Source organism: Bufo gargarizans, chromosome 6, assembly GCF_014858855.1.
Source record: "Bufo gargarizans isolate SCDJY-AF-19 chromosome 6, ASM1485885v1, whole genome shotgun sequence".
NCBI classification, from domain to species: domain Eukaryota; kingdom Metazoa; phylum Chordata; class Amphibia; order Anura; family Bufonidae; genus Bufo; species Bufo gargarizans.
Genome location: NC_058085.1, coordinates 349,156,687 through 349,176,446, shown reverse-complemented (window position 1 = coordinate 349,176,446; position 19,760 = coordinate 349,156,687). Strand labels below are relative to the sequence as shown.

The window sequence follows — 19,760 nt, the reverse complement described above, 5'->3', positions numbered from 1 at the left end:
TTCATGACTAGAGTTGAGCGAACACCTGGATGTTCGGGTTCGAGAAGTTCGGCCGAACATCCCGGAAATGTTCGGGTTCGGGATCCGAACCCGATCCGAACTTCGTCCCGAACCCGAACCCCATTGAAGTCAATGGGGACCCGAACTTTTCGGCACTAAAAAGGCTGTAAAACAGCCCAGGAAAGAGCTAGAGGGCTGCAAAAGGCAGCAACATGTAGGTAAATCCCCTGCAAACAAATGTGGATAGGGAAATGAATTAAAATAAAAATTAAATAAATAAAAATTAACCAAAATCAATTGGAGAGAGGTTCCATAGCAGAGAATCTGGCTTCCCGTCACCCACCACTGGAACAGTCCATTCTCAGATATTTAGGCCCCGGCACCCAGGCAGAGGAGAGAGGTCCCGTAACAGAGAATCTGTCTTCATGTCAGCAGAGAATTAGTCTGCATGTCATAGCAGAGAATGAGGCTTCACGTCAGCCACCACTGCAACAGTCCATTGGCATATATTTAGGCACAGCACCCAGGCAGAGGAGAGAGGTCCCGTAACAGACAATCTGGCTTCATGTCAGCAGAGAATCAGTCTGCATGTCATAGCAGAGAATCAGGCTTCACGTCACCCACCACTGCAACAGTCCATTGTCATAAATTTAGGCCCAGCACTAGTGTTGAGCGGCATGTCCCATATTCGAATTCGCGAAATTTTGTGAATATTCGAAAGAATATTCGTAAAATATTCGCGATTATTCAAATTCGTTATTATTTCGCATATGCGATAATTCGAATTATCGCATAATACATATGCTATGCAAAATTCACATGTGCGCTAATGAAATCGCCTTACGAAGATTCGCAACTCAATTCAATCACTAATGTATGAATGCAATGCCCTTTGCCTCTGTTCTGGGACAAGTGTAGATATTCGCATGTGCGCTAATAAAATCGCCTTACGAAGATTCGCACCTCAATCACTTTCTAGGGAATGTGAGACTTTTGGGAATCAATCGAGATACAGTGGGGGGTGATGACAGTAGTTGACAGAGTACAGATCAATGTAATCTGTAAGGTGGAAAGTAAAATAAAAAATACGAATATTCGTAAATCGAATTTTACGAAGTTCTACGTATTCGCGAATATGGTGCTATACTATATGAATGCACAGGCCTTTGCCTCTCTGTTCTGGGGACAAGTGTAGATATTTGCATTTGCGTTAATAAAATCGCCTTACGAAGATTCGCAGCTCAATTCAATCACTAATGTATGAATGCAAAGCCCTTTGCCTCTGTTCTGGGACAAGTGTAGATATTCGCATGTGCGCTAATAAAATCGCCTTACGAAGATTCGCAACTCAATTCACTAATGTATGAATGCAAAGCCCTTTGCCTCTGTTCTGGGACGTGCCGATATTCGCATGTGCGCTAATAAAATCGCCTTACGAAGATTCGCAACTCAATTCACTAATGTATGAATGCAAAGCCCTTTGCCTCTGTTCTGGGACGTGCCGATATTCGCATGTGCGCTAATAAAATCGCCTTACGAAGATTCGCAACTCAATTCACTAATGTATGAATGCAAAGCCCTTTGCCTCTGTTCTGGGACGTGCCGATATTCGCATGTGCGCTAATAACATCGCCTTACGAAGATTCGCGCCTCAATCACTTTCTAGGCAATGTGAGTAAGATCTGAGCTGTTGGACCTTTGGGAAACAATCAATTATATGTGTACTGTAATTTTGTGGGGGGGGGGGGGAAAACAAAAAACGAATATTCGTTTTTACGAATATATAGCACTATATTCGAAATATTCGCGAAATCGCGAAGTTGCGATATTCGCGAAAAAAAATTGCTTTTCGAATATTCGCGCTCAACACTACCCAGCACCCAGGCAGAGGAGAGAGGTCCCGTAACAGACAATCTGGCTTCATGTCAGCAGAGAATCAGTCTGCATGTCATAGCAGAGAATGAGGCTTCACGTCAGCCACCACTGCAACAGTCCATTGGCATATATTTAGGCCCAGCACCCAGGCAGAGGAGAGAGGTCCCGTAACAGACAATCTGGCTTCATGTCAGCAGAGAATCAGTCTTCATATCATAGCAGAGAATCAGGCTTCACGTCACCCACCACTGTAAGAGTCCATTTTCATAAATTTAGGCCCAGCACACAGGCAGAGGAGAGAGGTCCCGTAACAGAGGATCTGGCTTCATGTCAGCAGAGAATCAGTCTGCATGTCATAGCAGAGAATCAGGCTTCACGTCACCCAACATTGGAACAGTCCATTGGCATATATTTAGGCCCCGGCACCCAGACAGAGGAGAGGTTCATTCAACTTTGGGTAGCCTCGCAATATAATGGTAAAATGAAAATAAAAATAGGATTGAATGAGGAAGTGCCCTGGAGTCCAATAATATATGGTTAAGGGGAGGTAGTTAATGTCTAATCTGGACAAGGGACGGACAGATCCTGTGGGATCCATGCCTGGTTCATTTTTATGAACGTCAGCTTGTCCACATTGGCTGTAGACAGGCGGCTGCGTTTGAGGCCTAGTATTTAGGCGCTGGGTGACCGGTATGGATTTAGTGACAGAATTAGACTTGGAAATGCACAGAAGCGTGTGTGTGAAGTTATTCTGAATGACCCTATGTGCACCTTCAATATTATATACCCTTTTAGGGATAGATTTCAAATAGCTCTGATATAGCAGAAACCACTAAATTATGAAATTGCTAAATTGAGAATTGTACTTCAACCCAGAACAAAAAATGTGCTTTGACGGACACTAAATATCTTGCCCAGCAACAACAGTACAGCGGTGGGTAACGAGAGATTTAGAGGGAATTAAATTTGAGGCCTAGTATTTAGGCGCTGGGTCACCGGTATGGATTTAGTGACAGAATTAGACTTGGAAATACACAGTAGCGGGTGTGTGTGAAGTTATTCTGAATGACCCTATGTGCACCTTCAATATTATATACCCTTTTAGGGATAGATTTCAAATAGCTCTGATATAGCAGAAACCACTAAATTATGAAATTGCTAAATTGGGAATTGTACTTCAACCCAGAACAAAAAATGTGCTTTGACGGACACTAAATATCTTGCCCAGCAACAACAGTACAGCGGTGGGTAACGAGAGATTTAGAGGGAATTAAATTTGAGGCCTAGTATTTAGGCGCTGGGTCACCGGTATGGATTTAGTGACAGAATTAGACTTGGAAATACACAGTAGCGGGTGTGTGTGAAGTTATTCTGAATGACCCTATGTGCACCTTCAATATTATATACCCTTTTAGGGATAGATTTCAAATAGCTCTGATATAGCAGAAACCACTAAATTATGAAATTGCTAAATTGGGAATTGTACTTCAACCCAGAACAAAAAATGTGCTTTGACGGACACTAAATATCTTGCCCAGCAACAACAGTACAGCGGTGGGTAACGAGAGATTTAGAGGGATTTAAATTTGAGGCCTAGTATTTAGGCGCTGGGTCACCGGTATGGATTTAGTGACAGAATTAGACTTGGAAATGCACAGAAGCGTGTGTGTGAAGTTATTCTGAATGACCCTATGTGCACCTTCAATATTATATACCCTTTTAGGGATAGATTTCAAATAGCTCTGATATAGCAGAAACCACTAAATTATGAAATTGCTAAATTGGGAATTGTACTTCAACCCAGAACAAAAAATGTGCTTTGACGGACACTAAATATCTTGCCCAGCAACAACAGTACAGCGGTGGGTAACGAGAGATTTAGAGGGATTTAAATTTGAGGCCTAGTATTTAGGCGCTGGGTGACAGGTATGGGTTTAGTGACAGAATTAGACTTGGAAATACACAGTAGCGGGTGTGTGTGAAGTTATTCTGAATGACCCAATGTGCACCTTCAATATTATATACCCTTTTTGGGATAGATTTCAAATAGCTCTGATATAGCAGGAACCACTAAATTATGAAATTGCTAAATTGGGAATTGTATTTCAACCCAGAACAAGAAATGTGCTTGAACGGACACTAAATAACTCGCCCAGCTACAGCACTAGGGACAGATTTAGCTGGATATAAATTTGAGGCCTAGTATTTAGGCGCTGGGTGACCGGTATGGATTTAGTGACAGAATTAGACTGGGATATGGCCAAAAAATAAACAGACTATTGCTGGTTAAATGCACTTGGTGTGACAGCTTCACCCTGATGTAGGCTTTAGCCAAAAAACAACCACACCATTGAGGGTTAAATGCACTTGGTGACAGGCGCAGCTTGCCCCTGATTTTGTATATGGCCAAAAAATGAACAGACTATTGCTGGTTAAATGCACTTGGTGTGACAGCTTCACCCTGATGTAGGCTTTAGCCAAAAAACAACCACACCATTGAGGGTTAAATGCACTTGGTGACAGGCGCAGCTTGCCCCTGATTTTGTATATGGCCAAAAAATGAACAGACTATTGCTGGTTAAATGCACTTGGTGTGACAGCTTCACCCTGATGTAGGCTTTAGCCAAAAAACAACCACACCATTGAGGGTTAAATGCACTTGGTGACAGGCGCAGCTTGCCCCTGATTTTGTATATGGCCAAAAAATGAACAGACTATTGCTGGTTAAATGCACTTGGTGTGACAGCTTCACCCTGATGTAGGCTTTAGCCAAAAAACAACCACACCATTGAGGGTTAAATGCACTTGGTCGCAGCTTGTGCTGGCGCACCACAAGACACAAAATGGCCGCCGATCACCCCAGAAAAATGAGACTGACAAACGGTCTGTGCAGCCTAAAAACAGTGAGCAATTGAGGATCAGCAGCTCAATGATCCACAGCTGCAGATCGATCAGTTAATCAAGTCCTTTGGAGGAGTTAATCTGCCTAATCTCGCCCTACTGTCGCAGCCGCAACCTCTCCCTACGCTAATCAGAGCAGAGTGACGGGCGGCGCTATGTGACTCCAGCTTAAATAGAGGCTGGGTCACATGGTGCTCTGGCCAATCACAGCCATGCCAATAGTAGGCATGGCTGTGATGGCCTCTTGGGGCAAGTAGTATGACGCTTGTTGATTGGCTGCTTTGCAGCCTTTCAAAAAGCGCCAAGAAAGCGTCACAAAAGCGCGAAGAAAGCGACGAACACCGAACCCGAACCCGGACTTTTACGAAAATGTCCGGGTTCGGGTCCGTGTCACGGACACCCCAAAATTCGGTACGAACCCGAACTATACAGTTCGAGTTCGCTCATCCCTATTCATGACGGATCCGTCTTTGCTATGTTAAAGATAATACAACCGGATCCGTTCATAACTGATGCAGACGGTTGTATTATCAGAACGGAAGCGTTTTTGCTGCTCCATGACGGATCCAGCAAAAACGCTGGTGTGAAAGTAGCCTAATGCTGCTCTGTGAGTATAAATTGTGTGGGTGCTCCAGTATCAGAATGGAGAAAAAGGTTATATCTCAATACCTGTTGGTTTTTCACCTATTGGCAGCTCACTATGCACTGAAACAAAGCTTTGGTATCATTATTAACTCTTTATTATAAATAGATTTATTAGTTAAGATTAGTTAATGTTCTCTCATGTGTATGGGTAAAATAAATGCACATACAATTGACTCATAAAATTCTCACTGACAATCTCCTCTCTTTCATGTATGTGGATGTATATACTGTGCGATATGCAAAATAATGCACAAAAAATATAAGAATTACCATATATAATTTCACTAATCACAGGGCCCTTTCAATATAAAAATAAAAAATAAAAAGATAAAAAATTACGTCAGCGAAGTGGAGGGAATAAATTAGCAGTGGGGCGGTGCTGGGCTCCGAAGTAATGGGCGCGGCTGGGCTCCAACTGCTGGAGGGACGTCCCCTTGGGCTCCTTATTGAGGTACTTTGCATATTTAAAAATACGATTTTATAGACAAAATAAAAGACACAGGGCAGTAATACTAGTATATTTTAATGTACATTGTGGAGACTGATGTGGTGATGTTATTAGCTCAGTAAGTAAAATCCAGGTGACAGTGTCTCTTTATAGAGAGGGGATTGTCAGTGGTAGTTTAGTTTTTATGTGTCAATAGCACTGTATGTATATATGTACATTTATTTCACCATAGATGCTAATAAATCTATTTACCATAAAACAGTAATATTTAGTGATGAGCGAGCACGCTCGGCCGAATACCGGTTCGGCTCGAGCATCGCTATGCTTGGCACATGGCGGTACTCGGCCGGCTACCACATGTGCTCGAGCGCCATGCTTGAGTCCCCTCCCCGCACGTTATGCGGCTGCTAAGCAGCCAATAAACCTGCAGGTAAGTACTGCCATCACTGTAATGCCAGTAGCCATGTTAGCTTATGGCATTACAGTGATTAGCTGGCCGCAACGTGTCATTGGGTGCAATATAGCACCTGATGACACGTGCTCGGATCAGTCATAGTCAGGCCGAGCAGAGGGTAGGAAGGGAAAGGCAGTGTAGGGAGCGAAATTCTCAGTTATTAATCGCAGAAAGCTTTTCAAAGACCCAAAAGTCCTTTTAAGGACTACTGTGTGTGTTTTAGAGCAGCAATATATTTTTAGCTGCGCTAAATATATCAGTCTCGAGGACATCCGTGCTGAGGAAGGGACAGATAGTGCAGGGAGAGAAATTTGCTGTTTTTACTACCAAAAGCTTTTCAAAGACCCCAAAGTCTTTTTAAGGACTACTGTGAGTGTGTTTGACAGAAGCAAGATATTTTTCTTTAATACCTATTAGTGATATATACTGTACATCATCCGCAAACTTTCTTTTTGTGTAAATTCAAATAATCAGCGCCACATTTATTGTCTATAGTGTGCGTTTAATACACATCCGTGACATATACAGTACGCCATCCGAAAACAGTTTCTTTAGCGTAAATTTAAATAATCTGGGCCTACTTTAGTGTCCATAGTGTGTGGCTTTCTGTGACATATACAGTACGCCATCTGAAAACAGTTTCTTTAGCGTAAATTTAAATAATCTGGGCCTACTCTAGTGTCCATAGTGTGTGGCTTTCTGTGACATATACAGTACGCCATCCGAAAACAGGTTTTTTAGCGTAAATTTAAATAATCAGGGGCCAGTCCTCATCTACTGTCTCTGTAGTGTGTGCGTGTAATACACATCCGTGTACTCCAGTACTCCATCTGAAAACTGTTTCTTTAGGGGAAATTCCATAAATATGGGCCTAATCTAGTATCCATATTCTGTGGGTTTCTGTGACATATACTCTCCTGCATCCAAAAACTGTGTCTTTAGCGAACTGTAAAACCATATGCGCCACATCTAGTGACAAAACCATTAATATGAAGAAGGTAAACACTAAGGGACGGGGAAGTGGGCGTGATGCTGATGGTGCACGCAGAGGCCGTGGCACTGGGCGCAATGAAACTGTGCCTGCTGCCAGTGCACCAGAAATAAAAAAAAAACATCCACCGTACCCAGCTTCATGTCCAACTTAGCTGGGCGGCGCAGGACAACACTGTCCAAGTCGGACCAGTGCGAACAGTTGGTCGGTTGGATTGCTGAAGATAATGCTTCCAGTCGGTTAAGCACCACCCTCTCTTCCACCAAGTCCAGTCTCTGTAGCCAAGAGTCTGCTCAACCAAGCCTCACTCTGATCATCCTTTCTCCCACCATGGAGAGGATTGCCAAACAAGTGATTCCACACTCAGATATTCCGAAGCTCTTTCCAGCGCCACTATTACATTTGGCCCTCGCGCCCAGCACGCTTGAAGAGGGACCTGAGATATTGTGCCCTGATTCCCAACCTCTTGAGTCTTCACAGTCTCAAGAAGATGACGGTGGTAAACGGCAATCATTCGTTCACGAGGTGGATGATGATGAGACACAGTTGTCAATCACTGAGGTTGTGGTTAGGTTAAGTCAAAAGGATGAGCAGAGTGAGGAAGTGGAAGAGGAGGTGGTTGACGATGAGGTCACTGACCCAACATGGAAAGGTGAAAAGCTGAGCGAGGACAGCAGTACAGAGGGGGAGGGATGCGCAGCACCGCAACAGGCTGGAAGAGTCAGTGGGGTTGCAAAAGGGAGAAGTCGGCCCACACCAAACAGGCTCGCAACCATTACACTGAGCACCCCCATGCGTATATCTACTATGCCAAGGGGTAGGTGTGCAATGAGCAGGACACTGGGCCAGTGGGGTTGCTATGCAGTGGGTCAGTTTTATATGTGTATAAGTTCGTGGCGCCAGTTGCAGCTTGCGCAGGTACTGTAGCAGGGCCCTTTAAGATGGTATAGCTCATATACCAGGTGAGGAATGCCAGAGGGGGGATAATGTCTCTATGCAGTGTCAATGGTGTATCCTACCTTGGTACGGCTGGACTCCTGTATCCTGGCTCACATGCAACAAATTGAGTGTTGTTAATAGGAGTTTTGATGAAATAATTGAGATCCAATCTGACAATAAAGTCCAACTTGTCTTTACTGAGTGGCAGCTTTGATCCATACAAGGTAACAACAATAGTCTTAGGTCCTAGCATGTTTTGGCAATATATGGCAGGAATTTATATCTATTCTGCATCTGGTACATACTCCTATAGATTTGGCAGGTATTAATCTTCTGCTCTATCTATATTCTGCTTTATGAGCCTGACTAGCTGAGGAGGTACTTATCTTCTCCTGGTCTTGGGATCTGTACTCACAGGACAGCTCGCAGGGTATGGTGTCTTCTTCCTGGAGATCTATTGTTCTGTGGAAGTTGCTTCTTTGGTCGTTCAGCTGAGGTAGACGACTCAGGCTGGGAAGATGAATCTTGAACCTCAGCCGAGGTTGGATCCAGGGTTGGAATCCCTGTAACTGGGAGCTCCTATCCACACAACATACCCCAACAGGGGTGGCTGGTACACTCCCCTAGACTTCCTACTCCTCCTCATGATACAGGACATGGGAACGTCCCACTTCTGTTCATACAGGGGAGCCTAGACTGGAATGGACTATTCGGTCTAGATATACTAAACTGTCCTATAGACTGCCTATATATTGCCGCCACCTACTGGTGGACATAAACAATTACAGCAATTTACATAAAACAGTCATGGAAAATCCAGATAAGGCAGATGTAATGTCAGATTACACAAGATGATAATACATTTACACTTTAACATCATGTAGCAGGGGAACAGAGTTTTAGTGACATACTCTGGAATGTTACAGGTGTTCCGCAGTTTGGCGCTTTTTTGAGGAAAGTGCAGACGACAAAAGAGTGGTAGTTTGCAACCTGTGCCGTACCAAAATGAGCCAGGGCATGAACACTAGCAACCTCACCACCACCAGCATGATCCGCCACATGGCATCCAAGCACCGTAATAAGTGGGCTGAACTCCTGGGTCCACAATCTGTGTCTGCGGGTCACACCACTGCCTCCTCTTCTCCTGTGTTACGCACTGCTGGCCAATCCCCTGTCGAAGGCGCAGGCCCAGATGCCCCTTGCCCTGCACCTGGAACTTTGCATGAACCATCAGCAGCAACACCCACTTCCCTGTGCCAGCGCAGCGTCCAAATGTCCATAACACACTCATTTGAAAGCAAGCGCAAATACCCAGCCACCCACCCACAGGCCATAGCACTAAATGTGCAACTTTCGAAATTACTGGCCCTTAAAATGTTGCTATTTAGGCTTGTGGACACTGAGGCCTTCCGCAGCCTGATGTTGGCGGCTGTCCCTCGGTATGCAGTCGCCAGCCACTACTCTTTTTCACTGTGTGCCGTGCCCGCCTTACACCAGCAGGTTTCCCAGAACATCACCCGTGCCCTGACCAACGCAGTTACTGGGAAGGTCCACTTAACCATGGACACATGGACAAGTACTGGTGGCCAGGGACGCTACATTTCCATGACGGCACACTGGGGGAATGTTGTGGAGGCCGGGAGTGAGTCGTACCCTGGGATGGCACAGGTGCTACCCACGCCCAGGATTGCGGGCCCTACGTCCATCAGGGTCTCTATCAGCAGCTATGTTACTGGCTCCAACCCCCACTTCTCCTCCTCCTCCGCCTCCACTTCCACCTCCAGCAGCAGTCAGCCATCAGCTAGCTGGAAGCAGTGTAGCACAGCTGTGGGTAAGCGTCAACAGGCCGTGCTGAAGTTGATCTGCTTAGGAGACAAACAGCACACCGCCGCAGAGCTGTGGCAGGGTATAAGGGACCAGACCGAGCTATGGCTCTCGCCAGTCAACCTATAACCAGGCATGGTTGTGTCTGACAATGGCAGTAACTTGGTGGCAGCTTTGGAGCTTGGCAACCTGACACACATCCCATGCCTAGACCACGTCTTAAACTTAGTGGTTCAGCGGTTTATCAAAACCTACCCCAATTTGCCAGAGCTACTAGTGAAGGCGCGCCGCATGTGTGCCCATTTCCGCAAATCGTCCACAGCTTCAGCCAGTCTGTCACATGTTGGCCAGGCTTTGTGAGCAGCAGAGGGCAATTGTGGAATACCAGCTACAGCATGGTCATCGCCTTTCGAGTCAACTGACACTATTCACAAGCGACGAATGGGCATTGATGTCAGACCTCTGTGAGGTTTTAAAAAACTTTGATGAATCCACACAGATGGTTAGTGGCGATAACGCTATTAACAGCATAACCATCCCACTGCTGTGTGTAGTCAAACGATTGCTGCTCACAATTAAGGACGACACTCTGAATGTGGCAGACAAGGAAATGGGGAAGGACATTACACAGGGTGATAGCGAGACCACCCACAGTTTGTCTTCTCAGCGCGAATTGGACCATTAAGAGGAGGAGGAGGAGCTGGAGACAGTTGCCTCTGCTACAGAGGGTAGTACCCATGGAACTTTAATTCCATCTGTTCAACGTGGATGGGCAGAAGAGGAGGATGAGGAGATGGAGAGTCATCCTGATGTCGACATCAACATCTTGCCTGTTGGTACTCTGGCATACATGGCTGACTTCATATTAGGCTGCCTTTCCCGCGACCCTTGCGTTCTACGCATTTTAGACAACACGGATTACTGGGTGTTCACCCTTCTCTTCCCCCACTACAAAAATAACTTCTCATCTCTCATTCCTGTGGTGGAGAGGACGAGTAAAACGGTGCAATACCAGAAGGTACTTGTTGAGAGATTGCTCCAAAATATTCCATCTGACAACGCTGGCGGCAGAGTCCATACTTCCTGAGGCAACCGAGGAAGGGAGACAAGAGGAACACACAGCAGTTCCAACAAAGGCAGGGTAATACTCTCCAAGGCATGGGACACTTTCATGACACCCCACCAGCAACCTCACCCTGAAGCGTGGTATAAGGAGGTAAAAGTTTTGGAAGATGGTAAAGGAGTACATAGCAGACCGTGTCAGCGTCCTAAATAATCCTTCAGTGCCTTACAACTACTAGGTGTTCAAGCTGGACACATGACACAAACTTGTGCTCTACGCCTTGGAGGTGCTGGCCTGCCCTGCCGCCAGCGTTTTGTCTGAGCGTGTATTTAGTGCTGCTGGTGGCATTAGAACAGATAAGCTTATCCGAATGTTTTACAGAGTCTGCTCATCTGCAGGCACTAGCATATAATGTTTTAGAGTGTCAGCTTACTAGCAGGCACTCGCATATAATGTTTTAGAGCAGGGATGCTCAACCTGCGGCCCTCCAGCTGTTCTAAAACTACAACTCCCATCATGCCTGGGCAGCCTACAGCTATCAGGCTACAGCAGTGCATGGTGGGTTTTTGTAGTTTTACAACAGCTGGAGGGCTGCAAGTTGAGCATCCCTGTTTTAGAGCATCAGCTCACCAGCAGGCACTCGCATATAATGTTTTAGAGCGTCAGCTCACCAGCAGGCACTCGCATATAATGTTTTACAGGGTCAGCTCACCAGCAGGCCCTAGCCACTAATGTTTTAGAGGGTATGTTTTGTGTGTATTTTTGTCAGTCTGTAAAAGTGGCGTACAACTCGGACAACATGGTTCCCAGCAGCGACCTGGGAGTCCAAGATGCATCCAGACATCGTCCCCATGCTGTTCCCGATCCATTTAGGTGGTGTTTCTGTCACTTTCTGACCTTTTCCAATGGACCAGGCACCCTACCCTGTTCAGAGCAGGGGGTGTCTGGTTGTCTCCCATTGACTTCCATTATACTCGGGTGCTCGGCCAAGCACACGAATATAGCAATGTGTTCGGCCCGAACACCCGAATACTTTGGTGCTCGATCATCACTAGTAATAATACCAAAGCTTGTTTGAATAAATAGTGAACTACCAATAGGAAAGAGTGCCAACCTATACTGACATACAATGCTGCTCTGCATTTCTGGGAAACAAATATGCATATTGGCATATGTTCTGAGTGCATCACAGACAGGCATACTGTTCTTTTCTTATTTGTTTTTGATTTTTGTTGATAAACAGCTAATTTGAATATCTTTCCCAGATACCCAAAGATATGCAAATTAGCTTTCCTTCTAAAAATAAAAGAACACTGAGGCTTTCTGATGCCAGCAGGAGTAAGATATTCTAGTTTGGATATATTTTCCCAGAAATACAGAGCAGCAGTTAGCTGGACTGCAATACTACACATGCATACTAGGCCTAATGGGAAAGAGTACCCCCAAAACCCCACAAAGACCACTCAGCTAACTAGGGTTATTTTCCCTTTAGACACTTGTTTTTTCATTATTATTTTTTCTTTTTCCTTTTGGAAGAAGACTTGCACATATCATTCAGAAAAGCGTAACACAGGGACACAGTATTCTTTTCTGTTTGGAAGGAGTATTGGCGTGCATGTTCCATTTCTAGTGCAATATATTCTTTAGCTCTCAAAATTTGGGTCTGGTGGCAATGTCCTAGACTGACCCGATATTGGTCGGATGTTTTTGAATAAATATTGAGTTTATGCCCTCCTACACCAGAGATAGCCTTGTTAGATCTGGGTTTAATAGTTCTACTAGAAATATATAGGTGATTAAAAAGATATTAACCGCAGCTAGGATTTTAATAGCTAAAAACTGGAAAAGCCATAAAATTTCAGCAAAATAAGAATTAATACAAAAGGTTAATAGTTACCATCAGATAGAAATATTTATGGATAAGGGCTCATGCACATGACCGTTGTTTTGGTCCGCAGATTTTGCGGCTTAGATGCGGACCCATTCACTTCAATGGAGCCACAAAAGATGCGGACAGCACACGGAGTGGTTCCGTTCCGTGGTCCGCAAAAAAAAATATAACCTGTCCTATTCTTGTTCGTTTTGTAGACAAGAATAGGCAGTTATATCAATGGCTGTCTGTGCCGTTCCGCAAATTGCGGAATGCACACGGACGCCATCCGTGTTTTGAGGATCCGCGATTTGCAGACCGTGAAACACACAAAGGTCGTGTGCATGTAGCCTAAGGACTCATGCACACGACTCGTATGCCCTCTGAGACATACGGTCCGTGAGAGGGCCATATGTCCCAGAGCGGCATACATCGTGCACACGGGAGCGCACAGCATCATAGGTTACTATGATACTGTGCGTATCGGGCGGCCTGCGGGACTACTGTCCTGCACTCATATGATTATATGAGTGCAGGGCAGTAGTCCCGCAGCCGCCCGATGCGCACAGTATCATAGTAACCTTTGATGCTGTGCGCTCCCGTGTGCACGATGTATGACGCTACGGGACATATGGCCCGCTCTCGGAGGGCATACGGTCGTGTGCATGAGCCCTAAGAATGTGAAAAATCTACTATTTAAATGGTCATGTTGGCTAGAAATGGTTTAAGTGGATTATAGAGTAGATATGGTAATTCACTTATCTCTAATCTGGTCCATGGGTTTTATTTTTACAGGATCCATAGTGAATATGGCCCCTGCATGAGTCCATTACGTGACATATTAACTACAGTTCCCACTACCTACATTCTTTTCATTCATTTTTCTAAATTGCTCATTGTCAATTATTTTTTTCCTTAGACTATGAATATATTGTGTGTGAGGCAGAGATTGAGGACGAGGAGGATTATGTCCAGATAGAGACATCAAACATAATTCCTGTCAAAAAGCAGAAGTCAGTGATAAGACATTATTTCCCTGAAACATGGATTTGGAAACTGGAAGCTGTCGGGTAATGCACCTTCATCCGACTATTTGGCTACTGCAGGGGAGGAAATAAAGACATTCCTCTGTTTTTTAACCATAACCAAATATTTGGGGGGAATTGGCTTTTGTTGCAACTACAAGGAATTGACAGACTGTGACAGACTTTCTAATAATTGCTTGTAACTATATCTGTGCAAACGCTTGAGAGGAAGACTGTTAGAGGTGGTTGATGTTGTTGCTATGTCAAATAATTTTGTGACTGGCTAGCACCCACATATAACTTGTTAAAGGGGTACAGTAGTGCACTGCACATTATAACCCCATACTCCATGCCCCAGACGCTGATCTCCTTCTGTTCCCAACGTGAAAACTCCGCATTGTCATGCAGCCACCACTAGAAGGAGTTCACTACAAAATACATTTTACAGCTTCCTTGGTAACTGTATAAATTCCTATGCACTGAGCACCCCCTAGTGGTGGCTTCAGACAATTAGTTTTACAAATACACTATGGGCCAGATTTATCATTAGCTCAAGTCAAAATAATGGAGTGAAAATGTCGCACATTTTTGCACAATCACTAAAACTGCGCAAAAATGTGCAACTTTTATTGGCTCTGCGCTACGCTCACCAGTTTTCTGAAAGTGGGCGTGTTTTCTTGTGCAAATGAATCTCAAGACAGATTTACTATTGCGACAATTTAAAAAAGTCTCAAAATTTTTTGCAATTTCACTCCAGTGAGGACCATGTTTATCTTATGCGACTTTTTAATAGAACATGCAACTTTTTTTATTAAAGACGTGAGACTTTTGTAAAGCCGCTTACTGAGGGATAAACTGCTACCGTCAAACCACATTTATCACAGTATTAGGGCTCATGCACACGAACGTTGTTGTGTTCCGTTCCGCAAAATGGGGTTCCGTTGTTCCGTGATCCGTTTCCGTTTTTGTTTCCGTGTGTCTTCCTTGATTTTTGGAGGACCACCAGACATAAAGGAAAGTAAAAAAAAAAGTCTAAGACAGGTTTGCCATGCAAATGATAGGAAAAAAACGGACGCGGATTACAATCTTGTGTGCCTCTGTGTTTTTTAGCGGTCCAATTGACTTGAATGGGTCCGCGAACAGTTTTCCGCTAAAATAATAGGACAGGTTATATTTTTTTGATGGACTGGAACCACGGATCACGGACGCGGATGGCAAACGGTGCATTAGCCGAGTTTTCAACTGACCCATTGAAAGTCAATGGGTCCGCAGAAAATCACGAAAAACAGCACAACGGACATGGAATAAAACAACGGGTCGTGTGCATGAGGCCTTAAAGGACCATTAATAAATCTGACTTAGCCAAAAGTGACTTTGGACATATGTAAACGTGGAGTAAGATGTAAGTGTAATGTATGGAGCTGAATGGGGGATATTGATCCATGTATTTATGCCCGTTGTATGGTGCAAATACATTGAGAAAAATGGTGTTCAGAATGAGCTCCATATTTATGAATAACATGCTCCACTTCAGGTAAAATGGGTGAGATAGAGAGTGACTGTATATTGCAATTATTTATTTGTTTATGTATTTGTGTTTGTTTTGTAATTGTCCGAAACTTTGCACTCTATGAAAAACTCTGGGAGTGTTTCCTTCATATATACAAAACTTGGTGCAGGGGGGGAGGGGAGTCCACACTGAGCTCTACTATGGAGCCCTATTATTTCTGTTTATGCCCCTGAGAATAATTCACACTTTAGCCCTTTACTTATTTCTACAAGAATAATTTCCTGTTATTTCTTTCCAATCTGCTTGGATTAGGGACTCTGGGATTGGCATTCTCCATGACACAGCTCCTGACACCATCACGGACTGGCATGGTGGGGCTTTTTGTACGGGTCCTGGAGGTTTTGGGCTTGCTTCGCCTGTACCTTTTCGAGTTTTCCAACCTTTCTTTGTGGACATCACTTTGCCATATTCAGTGATCAGAGGAGAAACTTTCACTCTTAAATCCACAGTTTTTAACTATTTGAAACAGTGTATAAAGGTAAAAACCAACATGTTCTGTCATATAATAATAAGCAGCAGGTTTAATGTTTATAAATGCTGCTGGAAGGAGCATTGCCATTATTGTGGCTAGGAAGAGAGGCGGGTGGAGTAGACAGATGCCTATAGCTCCATTGGGGAGCACATTTTTGGCATTAAAGGGGTTATCCAACTCCTATAATGACCCCCCTAATGCCTGGGCTCCTCATATAAGTTATACTTACCCAGCTCCCCAGCACCCGCATTGCTCCTGATCGCTGCACGGCCGTCGCTGCATCTCCCCGTCACACGGATCAAAACATCCTGCAATGGGGGGAGCAGCCAATAGCAGGCCGCGACGAGAACGAACCTCCCTAGCGTCACCTGCGATGCTAGTGAGGCTTATACCCGTCGCGTCTTGCTATTGGCTGATCCCCTTTCGCTGGATGTTTTGATCTGCACGACGGAGAGATACAGCGGCAGCCGTGCGGAAATCAGAAGCAATGCGGGTGCCAGGAGTGGGGTAACCCCTTACATTTCTAACAAATAGTGATGTCATGGTACAGTGATAACAAATACAATGGTGTCATATATAGGGAAAATGCAGTAATGTTTCAATATGGAGATAATAAACATAGTGATGTCACAGTACAGGGATAATAAACACAGTGATGTCACAGTACAGGGATAACAAACACACAGTAATGTCATGGTACAGGGATAATGTACAGTACAGACCAAAAGTTTGGACACACCTTCTCATTCAAAGAGTTTTCTTTATTTTCATGACTATGAAAATTGTAGATTCACACTGAAGGCATCAAAACTATCAATTAACACATGTGGAATTATATACATAACAAAAAAGTGTGAAACAACGGAAAATATGTCATATTCTAGGTACTTCAAAGTAGCCACCTTTTGCTTTGATTACTGCTTTGCACACTCTTGGCATTCTCTTGATGAGCTTCAAGAGGTAGTCACCTGAAATGGTTTTCACTTCACAGGTGTGCCTTGTCAGGTTTAATAAGTGGGATTTTTGCCTTATAAATGGGGTTGGGACCATCAGTTGCGTTGTGGAGAAGTCAGGTGGATACACAGCTGATAGTCCTACTGAATAGAATGTTATAATTTGTATTATGGCAAGAAAAAAGCAGCTAAGTAAAGAAAAACGAGTGGCCATCATTACTTTAAGAAATTAAGGTCAGTCAGTGCGAAAAATTGGGAAAACTTTGAAAGTGTCCCCAAGTGCAGTCACAAAAACCCTCAAGCGCCACAAAGAAACTGGCTCACATGCGGACCGCCCCAGGAAAGGAAGACCAAGAGTCACCTCTGCTGCGGAGGATAAGCTCATCCGAGTCACCAGCCTCAGAAATCGCAGGTTAACAGCAGCTCAGATTAGAGACCAGGTCAATTCCACACAGAGTTCTAGCAGCAGACACATCTCTAGAACAACTGTTAAGAGGAGACTGTGTGAATCAGGCCTTCATGGTAGAATATCTGCTAGGAAACCACTGCTAAGGACAGGCAACAAGCAGAAGAGACTTGCTTGGGCTAAAGAACACAAGGAATGGACATTAGACCAGTGGAAATCTGTGCTTTGGTCTGATGAGTCCAAATTTGAGATCTTTGGTTCCAACCACCGTGTCTTTGTGCGACGCAGAAAAGGTGAACGGATGGACTCTACATGCCTGGTTCCCACCGTGAAACATGGAGGAGGAGGTGTAATGGTGTGGGGGTGCTTTGCTGGTGACACTGTTGGGGATTTATTCAAAATTGAAGGCATACTGAACCAGCATGGCTACCACAGCATCTTGCAGCGGCATGCTATTCCATCCAGTTTGCGTTTAGTTGGACCATCATTTATTTTTCAACAGTACAATGACCCTAAACACACCTCCAGGCTGTGTAAGGGCTATTTGACCATGAAGGAGAGTGATGGGGTGCTGCGCCAGATGACCTGGCCTCCACAGTCACCGGACCTGAACCCAATTGAGATGGTTTGGGGTAAGCTGGACCGCAGAGTGAAGGCAAAAGGGCCAACAAGTGCTAAGCATCTCTGGGAACTCCTTCAAGACTGTTGGAAGACCATTTCAGGTGACTACCTCTTGAAGCTCATCAAGAGAATGCCAAGAGTGTGCAAAGCAGTAATCAAAGCAAAAGGTGGCTACTTTGAAGAACCTAGAATATAACATATTTTCAGTTGTTTCACACTTTTTTGTTATGTATATAATTCCACATGTGTTAATTGATAGTTTTGATGCCTTCAGTGTGAATCTACAATGTTCATAGTCATGAAAATAAAGAAAACTCTTTAAATGAGAAGGTGTGTCCAAACTTTTGGTCTGTACTGTATGTGTTATCAATTATATATATACCTCTCAAATTCTAAACTCCATAAAAAGTAGCATAATAAACTGTTTATAGTCTAATTCAATTTATTTTCAGAGTATGTTTTCTTATTGACAGGTTAGGACTACACTTATACCATCTGCAGAGTTGGAAGAGAGGCCATGTGATGACTGCCAATATAGCAGCTGCCTCTGTGTAGATGAGAGCAAAACCTTCTACTGGAACCTTAAAGCCTCCAAACTGGGTAATGTTCTAAATTGCAGATTATTTTCTCATGGTCAGGTTTTCTGATGCAGTTTTGAAAGCCCAAACCAGGAGAGAATTCAAAAAGAGAGAAGTTGTGTCCATCCTTTAAACTTTCTCTACTTTTATGATCCACTCCTGATTTTGGCTTTCAAACCTGCATCAGGAATCCTGACCGTGTGGTTGTACCCTAAAGACTAAGACTACTGCAATTACATCTAAAAACAAAAACAAATTGCAAATTCCTTAGCATCCGATATCCGTGACAAATCTATAGTACCAAAGAGGCAGACCATGCCACTGCAATCAGGCCTTGCCAAAACATTCCTAGGCACTGAAGTCTGTTGATTTCATTCTAGGGGCACGTTCACATGGCAAAATATGCACAGGAAAAAATGCATTTTGAATGTCGCTTGTCCGTAATCCCCATTCAATGAACCCATTGTGACCTACCATGGTTTGCAAGCAGTCTCCATGTGGAAACCACCAAGGAGGGACATGTTGAAAATCTGCGTACAAATAATTATCAGCGGCCGTATGAACAGCCCCAAAGATTCCCATTGACAATACATAGTAAAATAGTTACATAGTTTATATGGCCGAAAAAAGACATCTGTCCATATAGTTCGGCCTTGATCCAGAGGAAGGCAAAAAAAAACTGTGAGGTAGAAGCCAATTTTCCTAATTTTAGGGGGATAAATTCCTTCCCTCCTCCAATCAGGCAATCAGAATAACTCCCTGGATTAACGACCCCTCTCTAGTAGCTATAGCCTGTAAAAGTATTACACTCCAGAAATACATCCAGGCCCCTCTTGAATTATTTTATTGTACTCACTGTCACCACCTCCTCAGGCAGAGAGTTCCATAGTCTCACTGCTCTTACTGTAAAGAATTCTCTTCTATGTTTGTGTACAAACCTTCTTTCCTCCAGACGCAGAGGATGTCCCCTCGTCACAGTCACTTTCCTGGGGATAAATAGATGATGGGAGAGATCTCTGTACTGACCCCTGATATATTTATACATAGTTATTAGATCTCCCCTCAGTCTTTTTTCTAAAGTGAATAACCCTAATTCTGATAATCTTTCAGGGTACTGTAGTCCAC

At 44.1% G+C, this 19,760-nt stretch overlaps 1 protein-coding gene across 6 annotated transcripts in view; it reads left to right on the top strand.

Moving 5' to 3' along the window:
* The window catches only part of LOC122940143 (alpha-2-macroglobulin-like), a 201,401-nt gene that overhangs the window by 87,068 nt on the left and 94,573 nt on the right, over positions 1-19,760 (top strand). For all 6 annotated transcript variants that reach the window (XM_044296537.1, XM_044296538.1, XM_044296535.1 and 3 more), the window contains 3 exons: positions 13,930-14,080; positions 15,858-16,083; positions 18,531-18,657. In XM_044296537.1, coding sequence (XP_044152472.1) covers positions 13,930-14,080; positions 15,858-16,083; positions 18,531-18,657 — 504 coding nt within the window. The remainder of the gene's footprint in view (positions 1-13,929; positions 14,081-15,857; positions 16,084-18,530; positions 18,658-19,760) is intronic.